The 11,579-nt window shown below is 41.0% G+C and overlaps 1 protein-coding gene across 4 annotated transcripts in view; it reads right to left on the bottom strand.

Annotated features, from left to right (window-relative positions):
• Positions 1–3,433: 3,433 nt before the first annotated feature.
• Positions 3,434–11,579, bottom strand: part of LOC120901959 (insulin-like growth factor-binding protein complex acid labile subunit) — a 171,198-nt gene continuing 163,052 nt past the window's right edge. For all 4 annotated transcript variants that reach the window (XM_040310352.1, XM_040310353.1, XM_040310350.1 and 1 more), the window contains 3 exons: positions 11,247–11,415; positions 10,985–11,113; positions 3,434–9,884 (listed from right to left, as the gene is read on the bottom strand). In XM_040310352.1, coding sequence (XP_040166286.1) covers positions 9,715–9,884; positions 10,985–11,113; positions 11,247–11,415 — 468 coding nt within the window. In that variant the 3' untranslated portion in view covers positions 3,434–9,714. The remainder of the gene's footprint in view (positions 9,885–10,984; positions 11,114–11,246; positions 11,416–11,579) is intronic.

Raw genomic sequence — 11,579 nt, 5'->3', positions numbered from 1 at the left:
TGATTGTCTGGTTAATTTCGTTGTCGGTTAGTTATCACAAACTGATAGCAGTGGTGTGTATGTGTGTGGATGTTTGGTTCCATTTTTTTGGTTCGTTTCAACGACTAAAAGGAGCTTGTGGAACATAATGTATCGAAGGAACGTGTTAATTATGAACGATGAAGATGAGCAGCTGCCCGAGCGATTCAACCATGGATCGAACAGTGTTGGCTGTTGGTGGTGGCATATATATGTTTCACCGATGGAGCAGATGCACCATCGGTGCTTGAATCGTTGTCACCCGCATACAGATTCTTGTGCGTTTCGTGAAGTTGTCACAATTGACACACTGTTGGAAAAGGTACTGCTGTTCAAGTGGGCGACAATAAGAGTGAGAGCGGAATGGTTCAATACACATACACAATAATACAAGAGGTTCAATTTCTGTACGTGCGAAACAGAATCAAATGATGATGTGCGGTTAGAAATACGCTCTAGTGGAGCATTCTACGAGGATAGAGCGACAAAAAAATTATAGCATGTATGCATAAGACAAGCTTATTTTTTGTTTGGTACTCTTAGGGAATGCTTTAACGAGACAATAATGGTGTAACGTTGCTGCTGCTGTCGTTACGCTGAAGAAATCTTTTGTGTTGCTTCACGCGTCTCTCTCAAGTGCCGAACCCATCGATGTTGATGTGAACGACATGCACGTCAATTTAATGTTTAGATTTGCGGTGATGCTTATAGGATGACAGTTGAAGGTGGGTTTGGTGTGGTAATTGGGAATTGCAATGCGTGATGCAGGTTGTTTGAAGAACTGTAGATGTTTTATTCACAAATAGTTAATAAAAACATTTGTAAATTAAATCAATAAAGTTAATGTTAGGAAGGAAAAACAATTACCAAAGTAACGGCAATGCATATTTCAAAACCCTTTATAATCTTTATAGTTTTAGAACTTTGATTTTTTTTGTTTATTTATTTATTCATTTATTTATATACTCATATAATTTTCCTGCATATTTGTCCTACGACAATTTATTTCACTAAGTTATGGTTAAAATTCAAACTATTACCTAGATCAACGACGATTATCACCGAAATTGAATAGTAATAGAAGGATCGACCTATACGAATCAGTCCAGAGATTGAAACCAAAATTATCAATCCAGTCATCCAGTCCAGTGCCTTGCCATTGATAATAAAGGATCGTTAGTTCCATAAAGTGTGCGTCTAGGTACGGTATTGAGTAAATTGCGCGATCGTAGTGTTCTTGCAGGTGCATGCATGTTAAGCTTTCCTAATAGAGAAGGTGCTCCAATTCATGATTTAACAATTTGCTAACAAACACACTTTGATTTACTTTGTGATGATGTTCAAGGGTTTGAAGACGTTATAAAAAACAACTAGTAATCCAACGTTGAACAGTTTCTATCTTTTTTACCCAACTAGCACAATGCGGAAACTAAATAATAGAACAATACTCAATACTTGAGCGAACCAAACAAACATATAGTGATTTTAGGCAACATAGATCAAAGCTTTCGTGAATTTGTTCAATAAACCCTAATACTTTATAAGCCTTACTAACAATATTGTCGATGTGCAAGTGGAACGTTCAGCTTTAGCCCAAAATCAATTTTAAATCACACACATGTTGCAGACGAAGTAACGTCGTACCTGCCAGAGAATAAACTAAAGTTATAGTTTTAGAGCTTTATATTTTTTAGAAATTTTTATTTCACAAATGTTGATAATCAAATTTTGTTTAAATATCCTTAAATATAGTCGAGTTAAGGTACAAAGTTCTGAATTGTTCCTGAATTTGGAAATGCTTAAAGCCTTAAAGAATTTGCCAGATGAATGTCCAAACATAAATTAGAGAGTAAGTAAACTTTAACACTTTTCATTGCATTTCTTAGTATGCAAGCACTACTAGAACTGCTTAAATGGGTTTCATAATCTGTTACAGCTTGTTACAGTACGAACTAGAAAAAATGTTTATAATTATAATTCTAAAAATGAAACTTTATATCTTTGAATATATAAATGACCACCGTTTTAGTTACATCCAACATCCAACAGTTGAGTGAGGTCAAATGGTTTATAAAAAGCATTTCTAAATTTTCTACAACAACAGAAATAAAATAATCTTATAACAAACCTCTTATAACTATTGCCATTGTACTTTTACCATCTTGTCTGTGGCAACTGTCAACTGTCATGCAAAGTCTACGCATCCCACTAATATGATGATATAGTAAATTTAATTACTCGTAAACCTCTTATAACTATTGCCATTGTACCTTTACCATCTTGTCTGTGGCAACTGTCAACTGTCATGCAAAGTCTACGCATCCCACTAATATGATGATATAGTAAATTTAATTACTCGTAAACCTCTTATAACTATTGCCATTGTACCTTTACCATCTTGTCTGTGGCAACTGTCAACTGTCATGCAAAGTCTACGCATCCCACTAATATGATGATATAGTAAATTTAATTACTCGTAAACACCTTGCGTTCTCGCTGAAAGGTTGAGATGGATGTGGGTACGTTCCCATGCCAGTGTGGATGTACGCTATAGATATCTTACCCGTTTGATCAAAGCAATATATGGAGGTGAGTGAAACGTTTTAATAAATTTACATTCGTTTGATGTTAAATGAGTTAAAAGCATTCAGTTTTTTTTTTGCTAAATTAATGCTGATGCGCATTAATTGCTGACAAAATTACAAAATTACAAATGTGCATCATAAGAAACGTCCATCGTGCAGTTGGTGTTTAACAAACTGTAAAAAATGACCGACAACGGTTGTTGAGTCGAACGAAGAAGAAAAAAAAAAGATTATTTGCAAAAAAATGATCGTTTCAAGGAACTAGGTTCATCTAAGTTGATAATGATACTGAGAAATAAAATAATTGAAAGGGCTTTTGGCATTGAAGTCGCAAAGTATAACGAAGAGCAATTATGAAACTACGCATATGGACCCAAAAGCTCCAAAAGCTTATCTGTTTTGTCACGTATGATTTTTAAAAATATGATTGATTTAGCAGACTGCTATTTTACATATTATCGTTTTTGTGATGAGCATTTGAACTATCCTTTGTTTCAATTATTTTTTCAATTTGTGTTATATTGTGTAATCGAAGGTCCCATCAATACGAGTAATTTGTGATATATTCAATTGGAAAACATGAAAAAAACCATTCTATTGATTGACGGAAATATTAAAATAACAGATAAAAACTGCTTTTCTTAAAAAATTGCAAAGTAATTTTTATTAAAATACATAAAATATATTCTTAACAATACAAAGATTAAAATCCCACCTAGTTTTAGGCATACATTTTTCGCTACAGGCGACAATACTTACCATTGAACATCGGTCTTCAAAACGAGACCGCTAGTTAGTTTCGAATATCATTAATAATAAAACCAATAACATTTCTTATACAAATACCATCATATAGTGGTAATGGTGGTATCGGGCGTGAGTGTTTTTATTATTGTAATAATGTTTCCTCCATCATGCTCGATCCTGTCGCCTATGTCAAAACATGCCTTCCCATTCTTATTTTGATTTCAGCTAGAATACAAATCCTTCACAATTCTAGTTTTCGAAAATTGCCTGCAAACTAAATAATTATAGTGAAAAAAGAATTACCCAGAAAAACAAACATTAGATATAAAAGTTTGTCGGTTTGCCATTGCATACTGTAGCATTTGCTAGATATTTCCTGTATTTAATGTATGTTGTTGGTCAACAATAGCACATCATTTTATTATACCGTGCTTACAAATTTTGAGTTTTACGGCAACCTTATGTTATTACTCACGGAGACATGATAACTTAATTTTAAAATATTAAACACTTTGATACACAAATTACACAATCGTTCAAATAGAAACACACTGGACCATGTACTGTTGATTAAAATAAAACCATATCCGCGTTAATCGCCGCGTAAGTCATTCGTATTACGGTTTAAAGAAACCCAAGAGCAAGCTCTTAATCACGTTGCTTGTTTGTTCTGCTTCTCGTCGCGCTCACGACTTTTAATTGTGTCTGTTTGATTCCTCCGCTTAGCGCGCTCCATACAATAATTCCATTTTGCTACGTCATCTAGTACATGAGGAAGGTATGGAATAAGGGAAAGGATTCGGGGGAGCAAAGATAACTCACTTTGCCGGAGTAGGGATTAAGGTTCTTGTTCTAACACGCATTATACACATCTGAATGGGTTATTCACTCACAACACACACGCAACTCGTAATAAATCTCATCTCACCTTGGCTTATCTACTTAGCTTAACGCTACTTATGTTAAGGATGTGGTTTTGTGTCATTACATAATATATTGTTTGTTCCAGGAAGGAAACTTTTCCATTCGCTTTCCGAGTGTTTTAAAATTATCTTAACAAACTGCAACTCTTTGTTTGTCCATTTCTTCTTAAATATGTAGTTCCCTAACGTTTTTTTATCTGTTTTGTTTTATGGTTTGTAGCACTCGTTTTCCTCATTTCTGGAGATATGGATTAATCTTTCACTTCCCATTTTATTTCCTCGACTCATGCGTTGAGTGTTCGGTGAGTGTTGCGCCTGTTTGTTTGTTTTTCATTGGAAAATGTTCATACTAAATGTTTGTTGTTGTTGTTGTGATCCAAACACAACTGCATGTCTCAACTGCCAAAGTACCAGTCTAATCCCTTAAGCCAGAGGAGCCGGGAAGCGGTTTGCTTGGGAAAGTCATTTTCCATTGGGTTGGGTTTAATTTTGTGTTTCAGGATAGCAATTATGGAGTACTCATACTAACATCAGCACACAACAACAAAAAGACAAGTTATGCTGGAATGTTTGCCGGCTGTGCCGCGGGTGATAAAAGTTTGTTGGTTGGGAAAAACACAAGCTCTAAAAAACATAATTGCAAAGCGGGAAAAACGTTTTCAATCGGGCTTGAATTTAAATATGCAACATTTATGTTCGCTTTATTTAACCGAGTTTAAGCACTGCAAATAAAAAAAAAAAACTGAAACTCAAAGGGAATAAATTGTATGACATGAAACTAACTTAGCAACATTCTTCTCTAATTTTTGCGCAGCTCAACGTCGAAGCCACACATTCCCGTTCAAAATGCCAAACAAAAGTTGTTTTCCATAGGTCGTCAATAAAGCGTACTGGTGCAGTCCCCACTGTTTTGACGCCTAAATTAGCCAAGCCGCACAACACCGAGCAACCGTATTAGCTGGCTGCGTTTCGTTTAATAAACCGCGCTCTGAAAGGAAATTTGTCTTCATAACCATGCCACGCCGGCTACCGTTGCGGGCGATAGTGGCTTCATAATGCTATGTTTTGGGCTCCAAAAAACCTCTTTCTCTTTGATATTGAGGTAATTTTGGATCTCACGCGGTAAGGAAGCGTGCGGCGCGTCGGCTATGTTTATCATTAATTTACTCTCACTTTCCGCTTTACGCTTGATGCGCAACGCACAATCCTTTTTTCTTTTCAACGCTACTGTTTTCACCCTCATGATGTGTGATGGGTTGATTTCACGTGGAAGTGAGGAGAAGTGGAGGAATGAGACAGAGAAACTGGCAGCGAAACGGGACCATAACGGTGGAGGTGAATATTTATCATGGTAATTAATTATACCTCAACTTTCGGCGCGTCAGTAATTCTTAGCAAAAGCGGAAAGGGAGCTTTTTTCTGTTAAAAAAAAGGAGCAGGGTGGCAATTTCGAAATTAAGCAACCCGCTCAATATTTGGGCAAGGAAAACCCAGGGGAACGCAGATCAACGTCGAAAGCGAGTGAATTAATATTTTGATAAATTTAATTCCCCATACCGGTAGTGAAGCAGGGCGACGAGAACGACGAAGTACGCTGGGATCACATTTGGAATTCATTAGTAAATCCAAGAGCTTTCCCTTTGCATCCGGAAGTCAATGGGAAAACAACGACAACGCGCTTCGAGGGTGAGGTGTGGGCTGGGGGCAGTTGAGTTTGATAAATTTGCGTATGGATCGCGGAAGGAATTCGTGCGAAGCAAATTCCACGCATTCATCCCGTCATGCCGGCCTGCATTACCTGTGATGGAAGTTTAGAGCAACAATTTTTGATATTCTAGGCTCCGAATGTAGCTCTTTGTTGCTGGTGCGTAGACGATTACGCTTTTATATTCAAAAGCGGGCTGTGGGAGATGGTTTACAGCGCAATGATAATGATGGTGGAAGTTATGAGCGGTTTATTTTAAGCTGATCTGACACTGGATACAAATTGTTAATGAAGAAGTGTGGAATGCATGGGGCTGTCAAAGAATGATTTGACCCGCGGGAGTGAAATTATTCGCCTTTCGTCGTTCGGGTGGATGATAAGACATTTTAATACTTTTTTTTACTAAAAGTGTACTACTGTCCATCACATTGTATACTTTTCCGGGTGGTTGATAAGTAAGTAAAAAATCATTTTTTAATCAAGTTGAGCCGAAAAGTGGAAAAAGGAGTGTCGTTTTAAAACGAAATCATTTTGTTCTAAAATTACCAATGACAAATCAGAAGGAATGGTAAAAAAATTGCAATTTTTTCATCTTCTTCATGCTGCCATAATATGAATTTGAAGCAAAATATTAACCTTGATTGTACGCCATCAAAACCATGCTATTACCAAGCTTCATCCGTAGTTGACACACTTTCTTGACCGAAAATGGCAGCCTTATCTGTTCCCGCCCAAACAAACCGTGCGAAATGCGGCCAGCTTTAAGCACGATTAATGATTTTGCGTGGAAACGATTTGTTCTTCTCAATTTGCTTCTAAATGTGTGTTTGCCCTTAGCATCGGTAAGGGCGTGTCGGTTAAAGGGGACTGGCAGAATGTGTGAACCACACCCTCCAGACGATTCTCATTTACAGCAACGATGACACTAATGTTGCTTTATGAGTGTGTTATGGGTGAATGGATATGGCTGCGTAGGGGAAGGGCGAATATCTTTCGCTTTGGGGACATTGTATTTTGCTGTTGTTGTTATTGTTGCTATCGGTTTGATGTCAAGTCAAGTCAATTGAATCAAACGGCTAGACTGCAATGAAGAACATCCTGAAAAAGTGTTGTCAACATGGTTATAAATATGAACGGTTGTAATGTAAGCGGTGACAAATGCACGATAACATAAAGCAAAGAGAGCTCGTGTTTGGATGGTTGTTGGCTGCCCTACGAGTACCTTTGGTTATGGAACCACATTTCCATGTTACGATCATGGAGCAAGTGAGCATGAAATCCAGCGACGTGCAAATATTGTCCAAATACTTCACAGCACCTGTATCGGCCTGTTTACCGGACCATAAGAATCCTTCCCTGTTAGATCAATGGATTCAAAAGGGTGAATCGATAGTTCGCCAACGCTTCGGTAAGCTCGATTCACGCCAGAGCTCACCGTTTTGTCTCTGATTTATGTAACACGTTTGTACATGCCACTAGTAATAAATGTGCTCCACTCGCACCATCGGGCAAATAAATAGAAAAGTGCTTTTAATCCCAAAATAAAACGCAATGATAGAAGGATTGCAATACTCCCGTTTACACATTCCTTCGGCGGTATGCACAATACCTGAATACGACCACGGCACACACCAACAAAAGGGACAAAAAACAAGCATGTTTCCCCGTGTTTTGAAACCGGGTACGCAGTTCGGTTATGCGGTTAGAAAATAAAAACAAACAGCACCCATACCCCACTGGCCAGCTTTGCGGGATTGTATATGGAAAAATAAAATATTGGCTGAGCAAAAAAGCTACTGTTCTTGTTGCCTTGTAGCTCTCATTCACTCTTTCTACTTCATCATCATCATCACCATCGTCGTCGTCCTCACCGATGTCGACAGGAAAGCTTAAGCTCGATTCGCCCTGGCAACCCACTGTTTGTGGTTACTGTGTCGGAGTTTTATGTTGACAAGCCGGCACAAAATGCCAATAGAATCGGCAGCATGCGATTTTTTTCGTTCTGTAAGTTACTAAGCTGCAGAGTTTTGTGAAACCGGGAAAACAAAACAAAAAGGGCAATTTTTACTACGTGCCCTGTGTCATTTATATTTAACGACAGTATCGCCAACATCCCGAACGCGGTTGTCCTTTTATTTTCTCTCTCTCTCTCTCTCTCTCTATCTCTCTTTCCCTGTTCATAGATCAACGCGTGAATTGACTTCGTGTAGGATTTTATTTCCATACCGCGGCCTAAAAGGGTTCGCTGTGGTTTGATTGTATCTTTTTGGGTGTTTTTAGTTATTGCAACGCCGTTGCGTTTTACTGTCCAATAGCGTATTGCGTAAATTGATTGCGTTTTCAAAAGAATGTGCATGTCATTGTGATTATTTTTGCGCTAGTTTTGCTGCTGACAGATTCTATTACACGCTTAGCAAACTGGAGATTACAAATTTTGTGGTTGAATAGAGAAATCAAGCACATTGAATGTACAGAAAAAAGGCTCTCGACGAACTGGAATTGGCTTTTGTTACTGCTAAAATCCGATCACGATGGCATGGAAAGGTTATTACGGTTTCTGTTCTCGTCGTGCAACGATACAGCTTCCTGCCAGGTGAACGAGGCTGTAATCCCGACACAAACCCACAAACCTCAGTACGTAGGGGATGCGATGGTAGTAAAATTATAAACCCATCATGATGTGTCATCGTGACACGGTGCCATCGAGCCGTGGAGGAGCCGGCTGGAGAGTAGAACGGCTTAAACCAACGGCGCTTGCCGGAGCACGAGACCCTCCCCCGGGGCATCTGTTGAGCCGCAACTGGCACTGGAGCAGGGGGAAATCTAACCAGGTTTTCCCCAAAACCTAACATCATTAATCTCGAGTGCGGATCGTACGCTCAGCGGCACAGGCTTTACAGTTAGCTGGAACTGACGATGCTGGTTTTTGCCAGCTAACAAAAGAATTATTCGACACAAAACTCCCCTGATACCCGTACCCGCAAGACCGTCAAATCTCTTTCCTGAGGAAAAACGGAGTGCGTATGTATGTGTGTGTCTGTGTTTGTTTGTATGTGTGTTTATGCTGTGGTGATTGTGAAGTATGTACAAATCGGATTCACCGTCAATATAACGTGCACACGTCACGCCACACCTGTTTGCAGGGCGACACCACATCACCCTGTCGTCGGTTCGTTGAATCTTTCTAATCTGTCAACCTCATCGGTTAAAACCCGCACGATTATTAATTAATAACTAATCACGTGCCCTCATCCACTCTCAAACGTGTTTTCTCGTATCATCGTACGGAGAGATAAAAGGGCGTGAGGGCTTGCTTCCTTAATGGATAAAATTCACCTGTCGCACGAAACCGCATCCGGGTGGACCGGCAGGAACCGTTCCGGATGGGTGGAGTTATTTACAGTGGGAAAGGAAAGAGGGAAATTACTTCATCCGTCCGTTCACCATCCTATAGCCCCGGTTCAGTACGCTTTCTTAGAATGCTCTTCGGTGTGAAGGGTTTCGCGGTAGAGCCGCTGCTCGTCGGTACGCTCACAGGCTGTACGTCGGCACACTGCGATATGCTGCTGATGGTGACGGTTCGCGTTACTGGCCCATCGGTGACGGATAGTGAGTCCCGCGAACCGCCAGCATTGCTGGCGGGGAGCTCGATCAGCGCGACGGTTTCGGCGACCGTATCGGGCGTGCTGGACGGCAGCAGCCCGTCCGCACCGATACGGATCGCTGGCTCCGTTCGTTAATCGAATCGTTCGATGCTGGCAGGGGCCAGCTTGCCGGGTGGTGGTGGCGGTGGTGGGATGCACATTTCGTCGATCGTGCAGACACGCTCGTTGTACGGGAACTTGAAGTTGATCTCGCTGCCCGTCGTTATGACCGGCGTTTCGCCGTTCTTCTCGAGGATTGTGTCTAGAGAGGCGGGGGAGATGATAAAGATTGTTAATCAACTTTATCTTGTTGTTTGTGATAGCAAATCTTATGACCAGAGTGCGTCGAATGAGAAGATCATGAAAAGAAAATATCTCTGAATAAGTAATATATAATTTGTTAAAATAAATCAAGAATCAAGAAAGAAAAAAACTAATAAAATAGAAGCGTATCTCACTATAGCACGACACATTAGTGTTGTGCTCTCTGCAGCGCATCCACGACTCTGATCTAACTCCGGATATGGTTTTTAGTACAATACCAGCTCCGGGAATCTCGGAATCACTAATTCTGCCCGGACTCGGATTTATCCGGAGTTGGAGTCGACGGAAGTCGGAGTCCTTCTGAAGTTGGCAGGAGTAGTCCGGAGTCGGAGTCAGATTGGATTCGTCTGGAGTCGGGCGGAGTCAGAGTCACCCGGTGTCGGAGTCGGACGGAGCAGGAGTCAGTCAAAACCATTTCATTTCTTAGTGTTTTTTTTCATCCTTCGCTTTACACATGTACTTCTTAAACGGGTCTTTCTTTCTAAGAATAGCCACCAGAGAAACCAGGAGTTGGAGTAGAAGATGAAATGCTTGACCACAAAAACATTGCACCGGCCGGTCTCCCGCCGACCCTGGACGGCCCCGACTCGAGTCGTTTTCGACTCCGGGTGACTCCGGGCGACTCCGGACAATTCCGTACGTCTCCAGACGACTCTGAGTGCTTCCGGACGGCTCCAGACGATTCCATACGGTTCTGGATAATGCTGACGGAGCTGATTCCAAAATTTTCGGAGTCGGGTCGAAGTTGATTCCGCATTTTACCCATCACTAGTACACATAACCCACGCTTTGATCAAATTGACATGTTTTGCGGTAAATTATTTTGATCCTACCATTTCAGCTGAATCTTTCTACAGCAATGAACAATTTACCATAAAATTACTTCCTGGAAATGGAAAATTGAAGCGTACGAAACGGAAACCCTCCCCACGGAGCAAGTATAATTTTCTGCCCGACTACTTAACTATCGTATCACTCACTGTCTGCTGGTAAGTCCCCCTAAGTTCATACCCATTTCTGCGTCATGCCTCCACTTACCTCGTTTATCCTCGTGCGTGTAATAGCGCGCCCGGTGCCTCGAGAGACAGAGCACCGTGGACACGACGATGATGGCGAGTATGATGAATATTATCAGCCCACAGGCAGCCAGTATGCTAACACTGCCCGCTAGAAGATGGAAAAGGGGAGGCGGAGGGGGGGGAGAAGGGGGAGAAAAAAGGAACATTAAAGCATATGTAAAAGCTATCGCAAGAGATTGGGAAACCATCCCTGCCACGGTGCACGGTGGATGCACCCTTACCTTGCTCGAGAAAGTTGTGCGACGTGCTGGCGGCATCATGATCCTCGTCCACAATTACCTCCATGCAATCCTCCACCCCGTCCTGGTGGAGGCCATCGATGCGCACCTCGCGTAATCGTTCAGGTAGGAAGCATCGGGGGAGTTCCTGCCAGCGAAGGCCTTCTTTGAGCTGGAAAAAGTGGGACGGAAAGGGAAGCCAGGTATTATAGATGGTTAGTGCACTTCAGTGCACAGGAGGCGAGAGTGAGACCGGATTTAAGTGCTAGCTGTCAGTCAATGTATGTGTATGCCTCAGTATGGCGAGAAGAGTATGATGCGCTAATCCGAGTCCCG

Source organism: Anopheles arabiensis, chromosome 3 (genome assembly GCF_016920715.1).
Source record: "Anopheles arabiensis isolate DONGOLA chromosome 3, AaraD3, whole genome shotgun sequence".
Taxonomy (NCBI): Eukaryota; Metazoa; Arthropoda; class Insecta; order Diptera; family Culicidae; genus Anopheles; species Anopheles arabiensis.
This window is presented reverse-complemented; position numbering and strand designations above follow the sequence as displayed.